The sequence below is a fragment of the Nyctibius grandis genome, chromosome 8, assembly GCF_013368605.1.
Source record: "Nyctibius grandis isolate bNycGra1 chromosome 8, bNycGra1.pri, whole genome shotgun sequence".
NCBI classification, from domain to species: Eukaryota; Metazoa; Chordata; class Aves; order Nyctibiiformes; family Nyctibiidae; genus Nyctibius; species Nyctibius grandis.
In genome coordinates, this window is record NC_090665.1 from 46,962,261 (window position 1) to 46,986,646 (window position 24,386).

Genomic DNA, 24,386 nt, shown 5'->3' on the forward strand with positions numbered 1-24,386 from the left:
GTGTACAGAACCACATGCTTATATTGTTATGAATTAATCTGCTTTATCTCTACATTATGGGTGTAATTATTGCTATTTTCTTAGGTACAACAGATGCATGTGTAGCTCCAGAAGTTCACAGATCACAACCAACTGTGTTTTCTCCTACACTAAGAGATAAGTGAGAGCTAAGGCTGCATACTGCCTGGGGTATCAGGAGCTACACATCTCGATCTCAAAACTGGTAAACTCTCCAGCACGGAGGAGCACATCATGGTTTGTGCACTGGCACGCTCATGGTTTGTGGCTCAGGCCTCCAAGCTGACGTTTGCCTTTTGGAAGCTGAAACGAAAAGGAGCTCACTGCAGGATTTACCATGGAGTCACAGAACCGTAGCAATTTCCAATTTATTACTTCCTGCTTTTCCTAAAGTCTGCATCTTTAAGGATGCCTCATCTAAAGGTTTTTAGACAAAACCCAGCCACACAGGTCAAGCTTTTGGGCTAGGTTTTACATGGGAGAGACTGGAGCTGCTGTAACTCTCTGAGTCCCTCCCGAATGGGAAGCAGTTGCTCTGTGACCCACGTTAGCAAGATCTGATGAAGAAGATCCCACCCCTGATATGAGACAGTAGCTCTGCTGCTGCCTCACCCCCTCGGTCTGACGTCAAATCGCACAAACTCCTCCTGTTGAGTTGCTAGAAACCAGGCAAAGCCCTGGTGAGGTACCTCTCTCAAAGGGACGGTGTCTCTATGGTGGTCACACTGTTCCCACATGTCCTGACATAACAGTATCGAAGTTAAATAATGGGTTATGAAATGATTTGAGATCCTCTGAAAGCAGATGTAGCTCGTCAAGCAGGAATCATTTAGGGTTTGTGAAGGTCCCAGGCTGCTTGCTGTGGGAAGAGTCAGACTCCCTTTCCAGTGGAGAAAAGCGAGTTGGACAATTTGTTCCTCTGTTTCTGGCTGTGAAAGGGCGCAGAGCTGGCACGAACTGTGGATCACCAAGCAGTAAGAGCCCTAAATATTCACTTCATTCCTTCTACCTAAAGCCAGTCCTGTCTTGATATTTTATAGTCAATATTCTCATTTTTGTGAATCGTTTCTTACCTTCCCTGCCTCAGGGTGTTTGAAAATCGTATTCCTTGGGAATGAAATAGGTTTTGCTAATACGAAGAGAGGAGAGCCCAGGGCAGGGTACAGACCGTCCTGTGCGGAGGTCCCTGGGTGATCCGAGCCCACTGAAAGAGCACATTGTCTGCGTACAACTTGCACAATGTTCACAACATTCACAGAATAATTCCGACGATACGGGAACCCTGACAGATTTATAGGCCTACGGCTGATATGGCTGCAGGGTTTGGAAGCTGCTATGATTTATGTGATTCAGCAACAGCTAGAGGTTGTGGAAGGTTTTTCCTGCAGGGGATGGTGCTCTGTACTGGAGACTTCCTATATGAGTCCAGAAATCCCACCTCTAGGGAATCTGCTCTTTCCAGGCATTTCATACGGTTATTTTTGGCTAGGTCTGTGGAGGTTTCTACTTTCCCAGTGCAGCCATTTTTATAACATATGGCTGTGAAGTCTACAGTATTAGACATAATTTAATCTTCATGTTTGAGTGTCTCAGGACCGTACGTATGCAATTACTGCCTCTTGCACCTGCTCCCTCCTTGGCCTGTATTTGAAACACTCCTTTACTGTAAGAAGCTGAAGCTTCGGAGGCTTCTAGACAACAGTTCCTTTATTGAGCGTGCTAAGCCCCCATAAATATTTAATTAGGTGTTGCTCTATTTTTGGAGAGATACAGAAAAAAAATAATCCGTATTTCCTTACATTTAAACAGAACATTTTCCTGCTGGAAAAATTTCCCTGCATTAACTAGTGACGGGGAGCCATATTTTAAGAGGGTGCATAAAAATTTGAGAGGGTGAAAGGCTGGTAAAGAGGAGATTTCCCTAAGCTGAGGGTTCTCTGCTGTAGTTCTCTAGGTGTGAAGGGAGGCTGTCGGATGTCTGGGTTTGAGATGGAGCTGTGCAGGGGCCTTTCAGGCAGCGTGGCACCATGCTGGGCCAGTGGGTGCAGCTGCTTCCCAACGAGGGGAGCTTCTGATGCTCCTGGATTTACTCTCTAAAAATAAATCATGGCTTCACGGGTAGTTTTTAATGCTGAGTCACGAAGTGGCTGATCGTCCCTCTGTACTCGGCACTGGTGAGGCCACACCTTGAATCCTGTGTCCAGTTCTGGGCCCCGCACTTCAAGAAAGATGCTGAGGTGTTGGAGCGAGTCCAGAGGAGGGTGACCAAGCTGGGGAAGGGTCTGGAGGGTCTGACCTACGAGGAATGGCTGAGGGAGCTGGGGTTGTTTAGCCTGGAGAAGAGGAGGCTCAGAGGTGACCTTATTGCAGTCTACAACTACCTGAAGGGAGGTTGTAGCACAGTGGGAGTCGGCCTCTTCTCCCAGGCAACTAGTGATAGGACAAGAGGACACAGCCTCAAGCTTTGCCAGGGGAGGTTCAGGTTGGACATTAGGAAGCATTTCTTCTCAGCAAGGGTCATTAGCCATTGGAAGGGGCTGCCCAGGGAGGTGGTGGAGTCACCATCTCTGGATGTCTTTAAGAAAAGACTGGACATGGCACTTAGTGCCCTGGTCTAGCTGACATGGTGGTGTCAGGGCAATGGTTGGACTCGATGATCCCAGAGGGTTCTTCCAACCTGATTGATTCTGTGATTCTGTGACCAAGCTGTCCTGGGTATGCCGAGTGGTGACATTGCCTGGAGAGCTTCGTGTGCCATAAACCTGAAAGTGCACTGATTACCTGGACTGTAATTGCAGTTGATGTGTGCGTGTATATCTAGGTGAGGAAGCAAGGCAGGGGTGTGACTGTACTGCCAAATTTAAAAAAACAAATAGTTGATGGAATTGCAGCTAAGATTTCACTCCACCCATTAACAAAACAGGTCTCCTAGGAGGGTTTGTTCAAATGAGCTAATTATAAGGCCTCATTTCACGCTCCAAACATTATCTTGTGTCATTTAACTTGAAATCGCCTCCAGGAATGCAGAGTAAATACCAAGAATGAATCCTGACTGCTGTTGTAGTTCTTACACTTCACAGGCAGTTTGAGTCTTGCTGCCACCTGTATTAGAAAGTCAGTCTGATGACCTGGTGTGAGCAGCCCATCTCTGCCATGTCCTTGAGTTCTTGTCCTGTGCCTTCCCACCCACACAACCTCATCTCCTTGACATCACCCCTCTGCATCTTGCTGATTTCTACTCAAGAACCATCTGAAAATTCCCCTGTCCTTTTCAAGGGTTGAAAAAAAATTAGGACAAGATTAAAGAACCAAATTCTAAAATGCTGTAACTGCACTAACCTCAAAACCACCCTTTGACGGCACAGAATTAAAATTAAGTACACTAAAAACAACAGCAACTAATGCTTTAATTAATATAAAATTTAGTTAAAATAATATCACGCTCTGTATATTGTGAACAGTGTTCCATAGATAGGACAGAGGGGAAACTTAAGACCACTCAACCGGAATGTCTTTTATAATTATACTGACTTTGTCTTTAGAAGCCAGACAGAACTAATTTACAAGTAAAGATGAAGTATGTATGGTTTGGTCAAAATAATGATGATGGGGAATTAGGAAGCAATTTGTGAGTATGCTAAGGGAGAGAAACTATTTAGAGCAGGATAAGGGTTATACGTAATCAGACAAAATTACCAGTAGAAAAAGTAAAACACATCCAGGAAGAAGACCTGACACTGAGATCCACTGGGCTGCACAAGAGACTTATCACAGCGTGACACAGAAGCCTCTCTGAAGGGCAGCATTTGGAAACAGACCCCACACTGTGGAAAAAAAGGGCAGGCAAAGTTTGTTCCAAAGGGGTGCTGACTAAGTATTCTGAGACGTACTTTACTGTCTTGTACTTACTTGATGTATTGGTTGTGTGGCAGATGCATTTGTTGATTAAAATAATCATTATACATATTAAACCTGACTACTTCATTAGCCAAATAAAATATAATACACAGAAGAAAGACCCATAACTACCATGTGAAAAGCTGTGTATGCTTCCAGTCTCTGCAAAAATACTCTCTGCTAACGTCTCCCTTCCCTCTTTCACTACATTACAGCACCTGAAAGCTAAACCCTGAGCCTGTAAATATTCACAAGCCCAACTCCAAACCCAAAGCGAGGCCTTCTGAAGTCACGGATGGTGCTCCTAGGCACAAGTACACCTGAAGCTTACCCAACACTTGTGGAATTAGATTCTCAGAGTGTAAAATTCTTGGACATAAATAGTCTTTTATCATGTTTGTTAAAGCAGATTGCAAACCACGCACTTGACAGGGTAAACTTTTATTGAAATGCAAGAACAATAAGTAACAAACGGCCTTAGTCATGCCATTTGACTTGAGATCTGTCAGGACGTGCTGCCTTGTTGAACACCAGCCTCCCTGGAGCAACTGGACTCCTGCCCTTGGAGTTTATTCTAGTCTGTTATTGATTCAAGGTCCAAACACTTAGAGATTTCATCCTCGTTACACCACTCTGTTGCTACCACGGTGTTAATTGCCCAGCACCTTCCAGCTCTCCGTGAAGCGACTCCTCAGCTGGCCACTCAAGCTGGCAGCGGAAAGCAGATTTAATGAAACACATTATTAAGCAACCGAGCAGTTACACGACTATTGAGCACCACCCACCTGGATAAGGCTTCCTTACACACGCCTGTTGTCTCACACAAAAGAGCCTCTGTGGTCCTGAGTGTCTATTAACTGCAGTGAAGTTAAGGCAATGTTTGCTAAGTGGAGCTAGATATCATACTGCAGAACTCTGGTCAGGATATCCAGCGACTTTCAACGGGAGCTCAGTATCTAGCCAACTCCAGAGCTTTGTAAATCCCACTAGCCATGTAAATAAATCTTTAGGTCAATATATACCTTGAGAAGCCGAAACTTGGCTCCCTGGGTGATGGGCCTGTCTGTGTGCAGGCGTACAAAGATATTTTACCCCGTAAAAGAAAGCAAAATATGTGCAGTAAGCATGTATATAACTGCCAGAGTATACATAATTTCTGCCATAATTCAAATGTATATTTAGGGATATTGATCTACAGTAATAATTAATTCATGTAGCAATGTAAAAACATCCAAAAAGATTGTAAAGAACTTTTCAAAATGAAATTGCTTTAAAAACGTGCTAGGCTTCTGATTTTGTTCTAGCACTAACAGATTTTACTCAGCAAACGGCAAAGTTATACATTTCTGTACAGGAAATATGAAAAAAAAAGCATCCAGGAGTGATGAGGGAACTGCCTGAAGGGAGCAAAATACCCACGGACGTGGATAGGACACTATCAGTACTAATACCTTGTGAAAAACAGTGTGGATCTGTGGCAACCGTGCATGATTTGGTGGCTGTCTACTTTGCTTTAGCATGTAGCAGACAGCACACGTGGGGAAGGCAGCAGGAGTTTGTCCTGGGGTCCTTCAGCACTAAGAGTGCTCAAATTCGGGGGTAACTCTGCCCAAGGTGAAGGGATGCTAAAGCCTAGGTCTGGGCATGGTGTAAAGTCGCTTAGGAAACTCATCCTGTAAAATATCTTACTGAAGAACTTTGAAAACTTTTACAAAAAGTTAAACCACAACCATGTTTTGGCTTAGCAGGCTTTTCTTTTAATAGAACTGTTAACATCAGTGCCTAAACAGTGTGACTGCCACACAGAGCTCCTTAGTTCTCAAGATAAAAGATGAATCTTTACAAGATTTCTGACCTTTTGGGGCAATAGTAAATTACATACCATCATAGTACACACACTTAATGTAGCCAATTCATGTTTTGTAAGAAATATTGACTACAGCAACGCCTCCATCGCGTTTCTCCCGTCTCGCACTGTTCCAGTCCTGCCAGAGGACAGCTGTGAAAAATGTAAGACCTTATATGGCATAAAGAAAGAGCAATTTTCAGAGCCAGATGAGTTCGTGAAATATGGAAGCCATTGTGTATGTAAAGATAAGACCTCGAAATTCACAGCAAGTGAAGCCACAAACGAATTATTGAGGCCTTTCATCGTAAATAAACAAGTGTGTGTTCCGTAGATGTTCGCTTTGTTGCAAGACTGACATTAGACTGAAAATATTTCATTCTTTTTGTTAAAAAAACCTAAGTGCACTTCTTTTTAGGTGAAGCAGAACGGTTTCTGTTCACAGAGAACATCTACTGATGGAGTCATAGGGGCTAAAACTTACTTTGCAACATTTCCAGAGGTAATTAAATATTTTCTACAATCTTTCTGTAGTTTGATTGACAGATTTTTCTTTAAAACATAGTTAGCCTGGGGGAAAAAAAAGTCTGAGCTTTTTGGTAGAAAGGGGCCTTTGTAAACCATGTGATGAATCTATGGCTACCGCATACACGTAACAGACAATAAATGTATTTACTCCCAACCATCGCTAGACTTGGTCACTCATTGTTTATACATAAAGGTTTCCGCAGACCTTCTGGTACAGCCCCGTCAGCAAACCTTCTCCATAGGGGCCAGTTTAAAGAGCAGAACAGAGTAATCACTACAGTATTTTCCCAAACACCATCTTTTGTTGGTGGACTGATTTCTACACCAGGATTTTTCGTAGCCTCAATGAAAACTCTGATTTATTGCATTCTTCATAGCTGTGCTGGTAAAGCTTTTTAGCATAGGTCTCATAGGAGTTACGAGTGAAATCCTTGGTTTATGAGTGAAAAAAAAAAGCAGAAAGTGTGCGATACAGCTGGTTTATGTATTTAGAGAATGGGGCTGGATCCTGCAACGGGCTGGGCGAGCTCTGCACGGCCCGGGAGCCGCGGGCCCGGGGCCTCTGCGCACGCCCAGGGGCGGAGGGAAGCTCTGGAGGCCGCAATGGCAGACCTTCCCCCGTTCCCCTCCGAGCCAGGGCGAGCGATGCCCCTTCCGCCGCACCACGCACCGCGAGGCGGGCGTACGAGCGTCGGAACCAAGCGGGGGACGGCCAGAAACACGGTGCGAACGGGCGGCGCCGAGACTGGCGAGGGCCGCGGGGCGGCTACGGCCTGCGGGGCGGCTGCGGCCCCGCCCCGTGTGTCGTTCGCCGTCAGGCGCCCTCAGGCTGGCTGTGCCGGCCCGCCGACGCCCGCGGGCCCGGTCGCCGCCGCCGTGAAGGCCCGGGGGGGGCCGCGCCCCGCCCCGCCCCGCCCCGCCGCCACCTCAGGCCCGCCCGAACGGCTGCGCCACGGGCTGCGCGCCTCTCGCTGTGATTGGTGGAGGTGGGGAGGGGCGGGGCTAGAGCGGGACCAATCCACTGCCGCCGGAGGGGGGTGTCTCGGAGGAATGGTTCAGCCCAGCCGCCTCCCCTCCCCCCTCGCGAGCCCGAGCCCTTTGGCCAGGCCGTTACCAGCGCCCGCGCGCGCTCCGGCAGGACCCCGCGGGCTGCCCGCTGCAATTGCCTGACGGCCACGGCGGAGGCGCGGAGCCGGCGCTGCTCGGCGGGCCCGTGCGGAGGTGTCGCTCGGTCGCCTCAAGCTGCTGGGAGGCAGACCGACGGGGGCCACCATGGCCTTTCGGTCCTGGCGGGCGGCGGTGGCGGCTCCCGCTCCGGCGTTTGAGCGGGGCGGCCGCGAGCGCCTGGGCGCGAGGAGGGGTGCGGGTGCGGGTCCTGGCGGCGCGGAAAACGCGCCAAGTTTCCCGTGGTGGGGAGAGCGGCGCCGGGGCGCCCCGCGGTCTCCATGGCAACCGGCGGGCGGCGGCGGCGGCCCGCGCCCCGTCAGCATGTAGAGGTGAGGAGAGGCGGCTCCGCGCCGCCGTCCGACGCTCCCGTGGGCCCCGGGCCCGCTCCCGGGGGCCGGGCCCGGCCCGCCGCGCAGTCTCCGCCGGCGGGCGAGCGGCCTCCCGGGCGGGCGGGACCGTGAGGGCGGGCGGTGCGGGGCAGCGGGAGGTGCGGGCGGTGCGGGGCGGCGGGCCGGGCGGGCGGTGGTGCCGAGGAGGGGAGGCGGCTGTCAGAGTGCGGGGCGGGGGGCTCGGGGGGCCGCGCTCTGCTCCAGCGTCCGTTGCTGCTTCCCGCACCACAACTAAATGTCGACGCGCGTGTGTGTGCCAGGTGTGAGCGGCGAGCGCAGCTTCCCGGCCGGGCCGGCCGCCTCCCCCGCTCCCCTGCCCGCCAGGAAAGATGCCCGGGGTCTTGCCGAGTGACAGCACCGGGCCTGCCAGAGGGAGCCCCTCGAAGAAGAACAGGCTTTCGCTGAAGCTCTTCCAAAAAAAGGAAGCGAAAAGAGCGCTGGATTTCACGGAGTCCCAGGAAAATGAACAAAAGGGCTCGGAGTTCAGAGGCTCTGAGATGTAAGAGTTTCACTCTGAATGTTTCTGGTTATAGCGTGAAAGTAGTCCAGAGTTAGGTTTGATGTAACGGATAAACAACGCTGCTCCATTCACCTTATTAAGTTGTATATTCCTGCATAAGTATGTGCCTTAACGTGGACTAAATAAACCCTTAAGCCACGTTAATCAAACTGAACCAGCTAATCACTATAATGAATTTCCATAACTATTTACTTTTACATGCCGTACTATGGATGTGTAGCTGGCTGGCATAAACTTTTTAATAACTTCAAGAAGTTAGCTCATTTTAAGTCAATCTAAGGTAGTTATTCTGATGCTGAATTATTTAAAGTATATTAAAATGTAGGGGTTTGCAAAGTGAGTTTTAATAAAGAATATTGTTTTTTAAAGGTTATTTCTGCTGCAAGGATTGATTGCGCTGCTTACTGTCGTTTGTTCAGGTGTTTCAAGCCCTGCACAAATCTGTCAGCTCGTTTCCTTGCAGCTAGTGAGGGATTTAGATGAGAAAAATTGCTTGATCATGGTCAATTACAAATGTGTTGGAGACTTTGGTTCCGTTGTGTCAGTACAGTGCATTATTACTGTGCCAGGTTCCTTGGTTCCTTTTTTTTTTTCTCCTGGTTTTATCCTTTTGGTTTGCATCCAGAAATGAAGTGATGTGAATCAGGAGCAGGGGACAGTAATAGAAAATATGTGCTAGATATGTTTTTCTTAGCACTGCCTTAGGAATGAACTAAGAACATACCAAAAATGTTCTCTTTAAAATACTTTTGTTCCTTAAATCGATCTCCTGATATTTTTTGAAAATACATGTTGGAACTAAGAGCAGATTTGCCTGCTTGTAAACCTGTTTATTTTAGTGCAGGTTACTGAAAAGCAGCGTTACAGCTGAGCGGCCTGTGTTTGATTGCCCAGAGTAGCCATATGGACACTCTTGGAAACACTTTGGCATGATTTTCATCTCTATATATTATTCATTAATTCTAAGAGCTAGCCCCAAGGTGGTTGATGGCCAGGAGAGAGATGTGCATGCATACCAGGAGGAGTCATTGTCAAAAACTCTCTCTTACACGCTGTTTTCTCTGTTTAATAGTGATCAGGTTGTTCCTGCAGCACAGCCTCCCTCACTTGTTAGCTGTGAGAAGAAAGACAACATGCTGCCTTTTGTGGGCTTGAACAACCTGGGTAACACTTGTTACCTTAACAGTGTGCTTCAGGTAAGATCGTGTTCAGGGGCCTCAAAGATGATTTTCCTTTGGTTGATACTACATAGAAGGTGTCTGGATGTAGTATGAAGGGTATCTAATTACAGTGGGTAAAAAAAGATGATACTTCAGGGAATGTGTGCACTGTAGGTCGCCTTGATTGGGTGATTTTTCAGTTTACATACTCTGGGCACCTCCCTGCTATGAATAATCCTGCAGCTTTGCGTGCTGTGCAGCTGCCTCGGAAGGTGCAAAGCTAGTTTGATCGTAAATGTGGATATGTACGTTGAGTGACCTCTTACTTTACTAGTTATTCTTTTGTTTTCAACTGTTGCTTTCAGGTATTATATTTTTGTCCTGGTTTTAAAACTGGAGTAAAACATTTATATAATATCATTTCAAAGAAGAAAGAATCTGTGAAGGATGAAGGAGAGCAAAAAGCAGAAAAGGTAACGTATCTCACCACACGTTCCTTAGCTTGTAACTTTGCAAATGAGGCTGCATGCCTGGAGTGTAATGAAAATTTAACTGTGATTTCTTCTGTTTGTAAGAAGCTTTGCAGTATTGTTTTCTACAGCCCTATTTCAGGTAAAGATACATTAGAGTTGTTTTGAACTTGTGTTCAAAGTTGAGTGTCCAGAGTGTCTGTAAACTTGTAAGCACAAGTCTTAAGTTTAACAGAAGAAATTTGAGAAGGTATCTCACCATGTTTCTGACATTAAGATAATTATCACAGAATCACAGATGTAGTACTTTGATGTAGATTATGATGTAGTACCTTGAGTGGATGGAAGTTGGAGTTTGGGCAAAGATGGTTTGGGTTTTTGAAATAATGGATAGTCGGTCTTTGTATTTGTTTTCTGCTGGCAAAAGAGCAATATTTTGTCTGAAACTCACCTGCTTCCCATAGCAGGTGACAGAAAATCTGTCAAATGTCTGTTAAAAAACTAAGTGAGGGCAGAAGAGAAAAAGTTTTAACTTGTTGTTACAGACAAAACTGTGAGTATTTTTATTCTTTTTATATTGTTATTGCAGGGAAATTGCAAAGAAGATCCACTGGCAAGTTATGAACTCATCTGCAGTTTGCACTCATTGATTCTTTCAGTTGAGCAGCTTCAAGCCAGCTTTCTCTTAAATCCAGAAAAATACACAGATGAACTTGCTACTCAGCCACGAAGGCTACTAAATACCCTTAGGTACAAACTGCCTTAAACACATTTAGAATTTTCACCTGAAGTTTTGAGGTCACTGTTCAGCACAGCATTAGAGACTGGCGGGAGGTAGATGGTCTTAAATTTGGGGCATCATTATAGGAAATAAGTTTTTCGTGTTTATTGTTAGCCCTGTGATATCATAAATTTGAAAGTAAATGTTCATTTTGTAATAATATAATTTAAATCCAGCTGTGGATTTAAAGCAATACTTAACCTTACGTATGTAAGTATTCTCGTGGACCTAAGACCACTACTGGGTTGCAATTGAATATGTGTTTAAATGCATAAGGCTGTAGCTACCTTCCCACAGCTCTCTGTGGCAGAGAGGACTTCTCTCTAGGCCTGGAGAGGATCCTCCCCTGCTTTTATATCTAAACTCCTTAATTTAAATCTCAAATCATGTTAGCTAGTCAGTAAAGAATAACTAGTCTTCATTGCTTTTCTCATTTACTTGTAATAGAGAGCTCAACCCTATGTATGAAGGCTACTTGCAGCATGATGCCCAGGAAGTTCTGCAGTGTATCCTGGGTAACATTCAAGAAACATGTCAGCTGCTGAAGAAGGAAGAACTGAACAAACTGCCTGTGGAAGAGCCTGCAGCTAAACTGGAGGAAAAACTTAATCAAAATACTGAGAGCAATGGAATTGGCAGCCCTGCTGAGGAGGAGGATAACGTACCAAGTAGCCACGTTGGAGAGACAGCTGAAGACAAGCTGCTCAAAGGAAATGGGAAAAGAAAAAGTGATGCTGAGGGTGGCAACGCAAAGAAAAAATCCAAAGTATCAAAAGAGCAAGCTGCAGCAGAAGAAAATCAAAGACAAACCAGGTCAAAGAGGAAAGCAACAGGAGAAAAGCTAGAAAATCAAACTGATGCCATTGCCAAGTGTTCCAGTGAAAATGAGAGCATGAAGCCAACGCAGAAGAAGTCACGGCTTAGATTAAACTGGTTAAAATCTTCCTGCAAGCAGCCCAGCATTCTGTCTAAATTTTATAGTCTGGGAAAGTTAACTACAAACTTGGGATCCAAAGATGCAGGGAAGGAATATGATGACTGTGAGCCTGAAGAGTTTGTGAAGTGTGAAAATGGTAACAATAGTAAAGAAGATGATCATGAACCAGCGTCTCCTGTGGAAAGCCATAATGACGAAGGGACTGAGAAAGAACCAAAAAAGGAAGGTTGGTGAACCTGAAAATTAGTATGATTAAGAAATTACTATGCGTGGGAAGTCAGCGTTTAGACTGCATAGCCAGCAGAGCTCTCTAAATACAAAATTACATCTTCAGGAACTGAAAAAATTTTTTATGAAAGAGAATTTATTTTTATACATGTTTGATTTTTTTTTTTTTTTTTTTAAATAACTTGACCTGTTTAGCTTAAGAGGTATTTCTCTAATACAATTGGCTGGCAGGTATGGATTTTGTTTGTATCAATGAAACAAGATACCCCCACCAGTTTTCCTAAAAATTTGAAAGACTGCAGAATCCTTTGAGATCTGCATTTCTTCAGCAGGTTTGACTAAAATTGGCCAACAAGTTTAGAAAGTATTGGAGGAGAGGACTGAGAAACCAGGTGAAACCACAAGTGGGATGTTCCTTGAGAAGGCTGATGGTCTATACTAGGAAGGCAGATCTGACAAACCCAGATTTTCCAGAATGTGACACTGTCAAGAACAAGAACCTAATCTTAAAAGAGAAATTAAAGTTTGAGGGCCAAGAGAAAGAGGCTCCCTATTTAGTTACAAGTAGATGATACTGTGAAAATTGCATGTGATAAGCAGCTCTTTTTTCTTTCTTTATTCCTATCTGGAATCGCTAAAAGGCCATGCCTGTAACACGGTGATTTTGGCAGAAGACTAGCCAGGTTCTGAAGGGTCTTTGGAATAAAATGCATCTTGATAAGTGATCTAGCATATAATATACCTTCTCTAGGTACCGAGCTGGCTGTTTTTGAACTGGTGGAGAAACTGTTCCAGGGCCAGTTAGTACTGAGAACAAGATGCCTGGAATGCGAGTGCTTTACTGAAAGAAGAGAAGATTTCCAGGACATCAGTGTCCCAGTGCAAGAAGATGAACTTTCTAAAACTGAAGAGAGTTCTGAAAGTAAGTAATTATTGAAAAAGCTTCTGGATGTTACGTTTCTGCTTCAGCCAGCCACTGAGTGAAGGACGGTGCAGTAGTTATCAAGGAATGTTGCTCCTGTTTGTGCTGGTTAAAATTAGAGGCTGTTCTGTTATCTCTTGTCCTGATTAACTTTAGACTTTGGAAACACAGCGCTGATAATGTAGACAGATCCGGACAGTATTGAAATTGTTTCAGGTCTTAACACATAACACAGACTGCTGACAGTCCTTCACTTAGGCACAGGTTTTCCTGCTTATTTTATTATTCCTTTCTTTGATTTGGGTCTTCCCTTTCTTCCTGGATAAGAAATTCTTCTGCTTTTTCTTCATTTTATAAGAAATCTCTGCATTTTTTTATTCTCAAAAATAAAAGAAATGAGAAACCAGCTTTTTTTTCTGTTAATTTACTGTAAAAAAATATTTTTTCAGTATTTTAGACTGTCATTACCTTAATAGCATTTGTTTTATATTTGTAAATGTTAGTCCTCTGGTATCTTTCACAAATTTTAGTGATTTATACTTAGTGTTTAGCTATTTTCAGAAGTAAGCACGGCAACGATACATTTTGAAATTCCAAATTTTAAAGAAATTAATTTTAGTTCCCATGGACTTAATTTGGAGCAGCTTTTCTTATTTTTGCCCTCCCCATTTTGCTGAAGGACCTTAGAGTGAAGTGCATGTGGTAGTGTTCATAGGTAAAATGCCAGTGAGAGCGCTGGTGACCTTATCAGCAGTGTGAAGCTGTCAGGGGAGGCAAAACCTAAGGGAACTTTTTGGTTATTTTGGAGGTTTGCCTTAAGGAGTGAAACTCTGGTGTCAAATACATGCCCCCAATTTCCAGACGTGGCAGCAGAATTAGTAGGTGCCATCTGAAGGCAAGCTTTGGGAAGACCGTAGATTTTAAGTAATAATATTAATTAAGTGATATTTGCCTCACTTCCTGAAATGATTCAAAGATTTGAATATATCTATTTCATACTCATTGAGTGTTCTTTCCAGTGGTGACAGTAGTTTTTTGGACCTGTCTTAACTTACATATTTTGTTTTGTTGCTATTCTGGTGGGATGCCTTGGAAATGTAAATACTTGCATTATCTGTGAATGTAATGATTCTCTTTTATAGTTTCTCCAGAGCCAAAAACAGAAATGAAGACACTTAAATGGGCAATTTCACAGTTTGCCTCAGTGGAAAGGATTGTGGGAGAGGATAAATACTTCTGCGAAAACTGCCATCATTACACGGAAGCAGAACGCAGCCTCTTATTCGATAAAATGCCCGAAGTTATAACAATTCATTTGAAGTGCTTTGCTGCTAGTGGCTTAGAGTGAGTATGCAGATTGACTATGTTACGAAACAGCGTGCCGTTGGAAGGGAAATCTTATCAGAAGAGATGAAAGCGTTCTGTAACGTTTCTGAAAGCCAAAGCAGATTTCTAGACTGAAATTAACTTAAATCAGTGGGACGTAGCCCCCAGTTTCATAAAGGCTTTCTGTTGTTACAAGTAGTGGCAAAAATTACCTCCAGGAAAATTACACTTCCAGGAGTCGTCTTAGCAAAAGTTGTTTTATCTGTATTTTTACAACAACCTGATATCCTGATGTTTCTTAAAACATTCGTGTTTAATATCACTTGTCTGTGTGAGTTTAGAGGCAGGTTTAAGTACTTTAGCAGAACAAGTAATCAGAACAAATCTGAATGTTGTGGTTGTAGCTAGTAGTACTTTGGTCTCTAACTCAATGTGAGTGCTAAAATTCAGGGGAAAAAATCAGGAGATAAACATTTTAAAGAGCTAACACACATTACCAAAAAATCAATCAATTCCTTTAAAAAATACACTAATATCAGTGTTATTGGTGTTCAACTGCTGAGCAGTTTGATGCTATGTGCTGTAGAAATCCTTATTTTTTGAAAGAGATTATTCCTACAGGAGTGTTCTTTACCTTTTTTTCATACTTAGGAATTTAGGGATTTTCTTTGGGAGGGGGAAAAACAAAAGGAAAAGCTGTCCCTACAGTCCTGTACACAAATGAAGCAATGCCATGACGCTTTAGACACAGCATTTTGCAGTAAAATCTGTTTCTCCACTGAGATTCAAATACTGAAAAGTGACAGAAGGCTTCACCAGGAGAAACTTCTTCACCATAAAATATTCCCCCAGATCCTTTAGAAAATTGTTATACACCATTAACTGAATTTTTGAGAGTGACTGTACAATTTTAGCAACACTTGCAGACTTGGCCTGTATTTTCAACTTCTGGTAGTCACTAAAGCATAACTTTTGCTGTCTGCATTAACTTTGCTGGATGCAGCAAAAGAAGATAAACTGGTGTTCGTGTCAGCATCCCCCCAGCTGGCATCTGTTCCAGACCGGTTCTCTGCTGCAGCCTGTGCGCTTTGCAACGTGCTGGCCAGGCGTGGTCCTGAGACTTGACACCGAGCTGCTTTGTGATGTGCAGGAAGGTATTTAGGCACAAATTAGTTTGGCCTTTTATCCACCCAGTTCCCTGCGCTTTGCATTTCCCCGTTGGTTGGTTTTCGACTGTCAGAACCACCTTGCCAGCAGGAAGTCTAATGAGTGAAGTCTTCCATGGAATTTAGTTTATAACATTGGTGTCACCAGTATATTTTGGAACTTGAAGCATTATAGCACCTTTGGCTCTCTACAGATACAAAATGTAAGTTGACAGATGATTTGTCGATGAACAAGTTATGAACAAGTGATAATTGTGGTCAGCATAAGTCAGATTCGTAAAATAACTATTGTAAAAGTATCTTAATATAATCCTTGACAGGTAGTTTGCTAAGATTGTTAAAACTAGAATTCTCACTCTGCCTGTGTTTAGTTATTTGGTTTTAGGAGTATCTAGGTTTCTGACAAAGTAGAAAGGGAACTTCCTCTGTCTCAGCAATGTTCTCTTCACACAAGTCTAGGATCGTAGTGTACAAAATTGTCTTTTCATTATTCTACGTAATATTTCACTGTCCCAACAAGGCAGAGGAAAAGCTGCATGTTCTTTAAGAAATCGTAGTGCTGTTGTTGAGCAGCCCTTGATGTGAGATGGTATCCTGATTATAAAAAAATACAACCCAAGATGTCCACCTGAAAGGAAACCTGAATATAATCTTCGTTTTGCTCCTACATTTTCTTTTTTGTGTCCATGAGGAAGTACTTGCAGCTTGCAGGTTAACCAGCCACCTCCTGAATCACTTACCTCTTCTTCTGTCCTGGCAGTCTTCAGGTGCTTGCTCCAAAATACTCAGACCCATATCTGGGTCAGACTGAATCCAGCCTCTTGTGGTGTTCCTCATGTGTCCTCTGAACCATGCCGTACACTTTCTGCCAAGTGCTAACAGCCAGAGATTAAGTGGAAAAATCAGATGTAGAACTGGAGTCAGTGATGAAGCTGAAACTGCTTAGAAGGTTGTTTCCCAGTTTTTGGCTTGGGCATTTTATCTTGGACAAAACCTGTAATTTCTAAACATCTTGAGTTGGAATAATAAAGCACAGCTGCAAATCAAATGGGGCAGAGCCAAGGCTAGTACACCAGAGCACTGGCTTATTCCATAGTACCCAGAGTCACTCGTGGTGGTTTTTGAACAATGAGCTTTGATGGAGCTTCCCCCAGTTGACTTAGAATATTTATTGTAAAACTACTACTCTCTTCACAGATGAGATGGCAGTGGTTTGCCTAAAAGCAATACCAGACCGTTTTGCTGGTCTTAAACTATGATTTTTAAGCTAAGAATCTTCATACAACTTCTCTTGGCTCCAATAAAAACTTTTGAAGTCTTGTCTGCTTCTCAGTTGTGCTCTACTGAGTTTTCTGACTACTGAGTTATAAATAAATGAAGATAAATGAAGCAGAGGGGAACAGTAATGTAAATATTTGCAGTTAGTAGGGATTTGCTTCCTTTCTAGATGCTGGCTTGCAAAGTGTTGTTTTTTTTTTTTTTAAATAAAGCAGCCAGTGTGAAAATCTACTTGCCTGGGGATGAGTAATTCTCTTTGGCAAGTGTATGTGTGGGGAAAAAAATGCTAGGCCATATGAGCTCAGACTGGGAAGCTATTAAGAAGAAATGTGTCACTGGTAACATCTAATTAAGCATTTCCACTATATAAATTTAACAATTGGTGAGAAAATTAAGATTTTTGTCTTGTGAAATGGTATCAGGTAAAAGCAGGTGATTTTTAAAATGTGACTGATAAGGTTTTGTAATAGTCACATTTGTTAATTAGTGAAAGCTGTTCTTATGCCATTGGACATCTTTATTTGTAGTATTTCACACCCTTATGTGTTAAAAGCGTTGCAGTAAAGTAGCGTAAGTCTTTAAAGGTCTGTAATAATTTGAGGTATTAATTAATTCAGTACAGTGGGTAAAGTTCCACTAATTTATGGCCTCAAAAGGTGCAGCTGCAGAAATCAAGTTTGTTGTGTATGAACTGCTGTGCATCAGTCAGAGGAGGCAGAGTACTTGGCATGCAATTTTTCTGTCTTCAGATTCTTATCATTAAGAAGAACAAAAAGCTAATAGGAAAAGATTTCCTCTCTTATTTCCTCCTCTCCAAATCTTTCTGATGCTGGATCTCATTCAGAAAAAAAGGTAGAGCCTGTTTTTTTAATGTTTTATGTCAATATGATTGTCACAGTGTGCTTGAGTGGAGCTGGATTTCTGACCTAGAGTAGCAGCAAGCAGTTGCTCTGTTTCTAGACGCTCTTCTGAATATCTCTATTTCTGGCTGCCAATAATAGGGATTTTCAGAAGGTTTATTATTTCTGATTATATGCTCTTTTGTGTTTTGGTGCAGTCAAAATGTTTATGGTAAGCCTAGGTCTAAAATGAGATTTCAATTAATTAGACTTGAGCGACTGAGGATATCTGTGTGTGTGCAAATGTATTCATGTTTATAAGGGTTTATGGCTGTGAATATTAGCAAAATGTTTCGAAGCGCAGCAGAATCAAAACTAAACCCAGTAAAACAAAATTAATAACCTGTAACTGCAATTCTGCTTATCCTGCTATGCCATATCTACAGTTTCCTTGGGTTAAAGACAGTTCTTCTTTCTTATGATAAAATGCAAGTTGAATAATAGTAGTTAGCTTGTTGGAACCTGAGTTTTGCAGGGTTTGTCTATATTCCCCAATATTTTTCCCTACAACACCCTAACAGTTGAGCAAGACTGAATCATCACTGAAATCTATTAGGACATCATAACATATTGTTAAATAAAGGGGATAATTAAAGTGGGCTGATGCAATATGTACACCCTGTAAGATCAGACGCACCCAAGGAGGCTGATACCCAATAATGTAGAAGGCCCAACACTTGCTTTTGAGACTCTTTAGAAGATCCTTATTGTAATGAGAGAATTTAAACTTTTCTCCTTGTAAACTTGTGCACTATGAACAAAATGCTAAATATTTATGAAATCCTGGGTGCTTTTCCAAAGTAAATCAGCTAGGTCATTGTTTAAAAAGACTGAATAGCATAGGACAGTTAACGAAGAATCAGTAGTAAGTGTTAGTTAGTTACTAACACTTTCTTATCAGTAATAAGAAAGTGTTAGTAATTTACCCATCCTTAGATAACCATTGCATTACCATTGGCAGATGATCTGAGAAAAAATTATTACTATAGCAAGAACTCAGTTTTCCTGAGTGACATTAAAGCTGCTTGAAAGTAAAATGGATTTGTATTCCTTTATTTAGTAAATGACTCTTTCAAAGGTTTGGGGAGAAAACCCTCAACCCTGCTTACTTCAGCCTTGGATGTTGAAGAGTTTGTTATTTCCATTTGGAAAGCAGGAGGGTGTCTGGGAAGAGGTGCAGGTATTTGTGCATTGAAGCATGAATGATAACTGAAGAAGTAGGAAAACTCCCTTTTATCATCACTATTTAAAATGTAACTTTAGCTGATACTTCAGAAAAGGGGAATTTCTTCAGTAGTTAAAATAGTTTCTAGGCTGTAAGATTGAACATTGTACGTAGTTGTAAAAACGTCTTCAGTGAACGGGGGTGCCTGGGACAGATGCTCATGATGAGCACGTGGAGAAGTGAGCAGCTCCTCACATTCAGCTCACCCATGGCTTTTTAATAAAAGAATATAGATACAATATACGGGCCACTTAAAGCAGTATTTATTGTGAGCTGGTGTGCCAAGAGGTCTTAACTTTGTTTTTCTTCTAAAGGTTTGATTGCTATGGTGGCCTATCCAAGATAAACACTCCCTTGCTGACGCCTCTCAAACTGTCACTGGAAGAATGGAGCACGAAGCCGACCAACGACACCTACGGATTATTTGCAGTGGTGATGCACAGCGGCATTACAATTAGCAGCGGACACTACACAGCGTCTGTCAAAATTACAGATCTGAAGAGCCTGGAGTTAGATAAGGGGAATTTCATCACTGACCAAACGCACGAGATGATTAAGCCAGAACCACTGAACGAGGAGGAGGCAAGAACTGTCGCTGAAGACTATGACGATGGTGAAGTCTCCTTTAGAGTCAACGGAACCACGCAGCCGGGTAAAGTCCTGAACAAAAAGAACATGGAAGCTGTCGGACTTCTTGGGGGGCAGAAGAGCAAGTCTGACTGTGACCTGTACAACAACAAACCGGCTAACCCCGAGAAGTTCCTTAACGTAGTTACCGAAAACAGAAACCCCGAGTCAAGCAGCAGCAACGGGAGCACGGAGGGCAGCACAGACCCCCGAGAGCAAAGTGGTGTCGCTGCCAGTGGACTGGAAAACAAAGCTCTGTGCGTGCTGCAGAGCCTGAAAGAGTATGAGGGGAAGTGGTTGCTCTTCGATGATTCTGAAGTGAAGGTGACAGAAGAAAAGGACTTCCTGAATTCTCTTTCTCCGACGTCGTCGTCTACATCAACTCCTTACCTACTGTTTTATAAGAAAATTGTAGAGTGATGCTGTATTTTGACTGTAAATATTAGGCATTTGCATACACCTCTTGGTCTGATTTGCATCAAAACTACCTGGAAGAAGCAGCTGTTTTGTTTTTGAAGCTACTGGATCATAATGTTTCTGGTCTTTCTGTTCGGTGTTAAGTGGCTCAACTTGAACTAATAAGCTATGACATAGAACTTACTTAACTCACATAACTTTTCTGCTGGAGAATAGTGATATTACCTTTTAGAAATACCGATTTGTATAGTTCCTAAATGATGCCTACAGTACACGGTAGTGGTTTTAACACAACGCTAGGTCTCAGACATGCCTCTTGTATTATTAGCTTTTTTTTTTTTTTAAATAAAAGTTATTTGTATTCATATTCTGGAGTAAATGTATATTAACTAGGAAATTTCATCAGAAGTTGTGTATTTTTGTAACTTGGGAAGTAATACTTCATATTTAGTCTTTGGGTAATCGACGTGGTTTATTCTTATCCAGTTCTCTACTGCTCGGTGCAACTTGAAGCACAAGAAAAGGGTCTTGTAACCTTGTTTAGTGTATTGGAAGGAACTGAACTTAATAGAAATGTTTGAATGGTCTAATTTGCATCTTGTTTGCATAGGTGTTAAATGGACAAAGTGTAAATAGGTGTGATTAATACTTCAGGGGGAGCGTGTAGTGTAATTAAAATAATTTTGTACTTTTAAGAGTAAAGCCCTCTAATATGCATATCTGTTTGGGTGGGTTTGGAACTTAGTGGTGGTCTAACAGTTAATTTGTACTTTGGAGCTCACTGAAGTGTGGGAAAATGAAAGCATTTGGCTTTGATGCTTTGTTAAGAATGTATATATGAAATAAAAAATTTATGATACGCATCTAAGACGACTCGATCAGACTTTTGTGTTGGAGAGGGAAAAGCGGGAGGTGAAAGTGGCTGGGGACTGTTACAGAGAGGTTGGGAAACTCTATCTTAGAGAAATGGAAGATTTAACGTGCTTTAAAAAATAACATTCTCTGTTTTAACTGGTTCTTGTACAGTGTATCCTAATTTGAAGGCACTTGATGACTAGAGGTAAGGTTCAGATGCAGGGGGAAAGGGAAATTAAGATTCACTTGTTTTTACAATAAAGTTTGGCACTAAACACTAGAGAAAAAAATCCCAAATAATCTCTTAGATGCTAAAATGAATCCTATAAACTGCAGACAATTAAAATCTTATCCTATTTGGCTCATATTTTTGAGTGTTACTGCTGCTGTCATAGGATGGATGGAGTGACATGAAGGGCTGCTGCAGAGGAAGAGACAAGGAAAGATACATCTTGTGTATGCCCTACTTTTCTGGATATATTTAAACTTTTTCATATACAAATTAATTTATTTACAGGAAAAGCTCTAGAAACCTCTAGTTTATGCTGCAATACTTGGGTTTTTTTACAATCTTTTATTCTAATGTAGTACAAACACTGAGGTAGCTCATGAAAAACACCTTTAGTGTATTTTCCATGTTACGATGGACCTCTGACTTTGGTACAGGCCTTGATTTTGCAGTATAGCCTAGATGCTGCTGTACTAATAAAATATGTTTCAGTCTAGAAAGCTTGTACTGTCACCAGAAAACAGTGTAAGAAAGGCTGGACTAAACAGAGTTGCTTATTGCTGTCTGTAGTGATAATCTGCAGAGAAGAAAAATCTAGAATTACACATACACTAAGGCCCTGCCCTTTTCCAAAGCAGTGTCACCATAATAATTTCATATAGTCTAAACCAAGAAACAGTTACATGAAAAAAGTAACTGCAATCTTACCTTGCAAGGGGAGCCAAGTCACATTACAAAATGCTATTTTTTTACTGCCTGCAGTATGGGGTTTGCTGAATTTGAGCCTGCAAATGAAAGTTTATTTTTCCACCCTTGACCCAGGATCTCGCTTTTTCATTCAAGTGCAGGAACAGGAAATGTTCCAAGGAAACAAAAATACCATTATATTCAACAAAATATTGGCTACAGGGTAATCCAAGGCAGACCCAGCTGTCTTCCATCACACTGAACAGCTTGAGAAACATTCTTTGGGGGCAGCTGAACAGGAAACACAATGGGCAGGGATATGCTGAATGAAAAACACTCCTCTGGCATAAGGATGTGTGTATGGGGTGGGGTTTTGGAGAATTAATCAAGTAAAGCACTTGCTGCCCTTCCTGAATGAGTCACTTGCCCCAGTACCTAGAGGCCTACATTGCACAGGGCTTGAAAACAGAACATGGCTGTCCAATCTCAGCTGTCCATCTTACTGCACTTGAGTTTTACACGACTGCCATCCAGTAAAATCAAAGGATATTTGTCCAAGATTTGCGTTAAAATAGACACTTCCCTAGCTGAAGAAACTGTAAATCAAGGTCTCATTCTTTCATGGCTATTGGGACTTGCTTCCCCTTCTTCACTTTGTAAATATTCTGCGTGCCTCTTTGTATAAATCTCTTGCAAAGCTACCTCTATCCTGCCTTAATATTTTCCATTATGAGAGTCCATGACTCCCATACAGTTTCCAAAGCCTTGTCAACACCCCTGGGCTTTGCAACAGGCCTTTGAAACATCTCAGAGGGGAGAAAACAAAGGCTTAGGTTAGAGGAGCAGTTTTCCTTTATGCACAAAACCCCGTGCAGGCTTTCCTGTGTTATAACCCGTAACACAGAACTAGTTCAGGGTTACTTGTGTTCGAGGGTGGCTCCGAGACACGCTGCCCCTCCAGCCCTGCTCATGTATAAAACCAATTTTTTTTTCTTCTATTTTTATATCTATAAAAATACATTTATCAAATATGGGGGTTTATATATACATATAAATATGTATTAGGTATTTATAGAGAGAGGAGAAGCTCGTGTTTAATCACATTCCATCTCTTCTAACGAACCTTGTTCAATACATAGAGGAAAAACATAAAGGACTAGATTTACGAGTTGTGTCCTCAGCTCCAGCTCTGATGTTTCCTTGAAGTGCTGTGTTAGCCACCAAAATAACTGCTGTAAAACAGATGGTTTTCTTCACATAAATAACGATGCAAAGAATGCTTTTTAACCTAAACTGTGATAGCATTTTCTGTTCTCTTTTCCCCATGAAATTAGTTTTTAAATTGAAAAAAAGGGACACAAAAAAAAGCAGTCTAGTTGCATGTACACTGCTAAGCTGAATTAAAGTTCTGATGAGATTACTGTGCTGTTTGGCCTTCCTAGCTGGTGGAAATGACCACGGACACACAGCAGTCCCTGCTGAAACACCGCTTCACTGGTACTGAAGGAGGTAAAGCGGTAACAAGGTGTGCCTCGATTCTTCTGGTGGCTACAGATGGAATTATTTTTCTTTGCAACAATTTGTATTCAGAGTTACAAAGGAAAAAAGGACAGGGATAGTAAAAGAAAAATCACCACTTGGTTAAGAAGTGTTACTGTAAGACTTACCTTTCTCTGAACCTTTTTCCCAAGGATGGCGAGCTCTGAAGTCCAATGCACAGGGAATTAAAGTGTAAACATTCACATATTTAATAGTACCATCAAAATAACCATCATCACTACATTAAAAACTTCAAAAATGCATTTGCGTATGGTCCTAATATAAATTAAATATATGAACTAAAAGTAAATAAATTTAACATTAGGTAATGCTATAAATAAAGGTAAATGCGTTTAGTGTACCTTTGAGTCATAAAAATGCCTTAAAAAACAGGTAAGTTTACAGCTTATCACCAATACTCTGGATACCACTGCCATGAATTTTTTCAAACATTGATAAGTCTACATTTGACAATTCAGAATGATTTTTGGCCACTGAACACTTTTTGATGGAGGAAGAGGTGTGTGGGATGTCCAGGATGAAGTCCAAGTTTTATTTCACAATAAAACTTCTTTGATTCCCAGCGCTGATAACAAGGCTCTTTCTTTTCAAAACCTTAATTTTAAGTGCTTTTTTATTTTGGTTTTTAACTCGTTTAGATATCCATTTTGCGAAGGCTCATCCTGCTGAAGGAGTCTCTGAGGGAGAGAAAATACAATGATGAGCTCATATTTTCCATGATGAAATAAGAAGCCTCGTCAGATGAATGATTCTGTACTTGATTTCCAGTATTTTCTACAGCTGGCTACTACAAAAATTAAGTCCACTGACATTAACTCGTTGCTTTTCAAATGAATTGGTTTTAGGTCTGTATGTGGGATCATTTAACTGCCCAAGGTTTACTGATGTGAAAGCTGACAAAGTTATATCCATGTGCACGTCGAGAAGCAGCACAAACCATCTGCACTACTGAAATCTTGTTTAAATCTTACAAATAAATCTCTCAAGTGGAATTTGCCTGGATTAGACTCCCTGCACAGGCTGAATTTCACAAGATTAGAAAATAATTACCAGGACTAAAGTGCTTGTGAGGTTCCCAGCTGGGTGGGGAGGGAAGCACTGTTCCTCCCACCCATCCCCAGCCAGTGAAAACTGACTCCAGCAGAGAACAGCCCGGACATGGCTATAATGTAATTTTGCCGAGTTTCTCTTTTCACAACACTTTTATGTCCCCCACTGCTCTGTACCTCCGAACACCACTTACAAGAGGAGAGG

General features: G+C 42.2%; 2 protein-coding genes across 11 annotated transcripts in view; one reads left to right on the plus strand and one right to left on the minus strand.

The window, feature by feature from the left end:
* Positions 1–7,654: 7,654 nt before the first annotated feature.
* On the plus strand, positions 7,655–20,669 carry USP1 (ubiquitin specific peptidase 1). Its single transcript, XM_068406196.1, has 9 exons — positions 7,655–7,785; positions 8,106–8,344; positions 9,438–9,561; positions 9,891–9,998; positions 10,585–10,745; positions 11,224–11,939; positions 12,693–12,863; positions 14,006–14,207; positions 19,072–20,669. Exons 2-9 carry the CDS (start codon positions 8,175–8,177, stop codon positions 19,802–19,804), a joined length of 2,385 nt encoding a protein of 794 aa, XP_068262297.1. The 5' UTR covers positions 7,655–7,785; positions 8,106–8,174; the 3' UTR covers positions 19,805–20,669.
* A 2,677-nt stretch (positions 20,670–23,346) lies between these two features.
* The window catches only part of DOCK7 (dedicator of cytokinesis 7), a 106,121-nt gene continuing 105,081 nt past the window's right edge, over positions 23,347–24,386 (minus strand). For all 10 annotated transcript variants that reach the window (XM_068405862.1, XM_068405861.1, XM_068405855.1 and 7 more), the window contains one exon: positions 23,347–23,809. In XM_068405862.1, the coding sequence (XP_068261963.1) occupies positions 23,767–23,809 (43 nt within the window). In that variant the 3' untranslated portion in view covers positions 23,347–23,766. The remainder of the gene's footprint in view (positions 23,810–24,386) is intronic.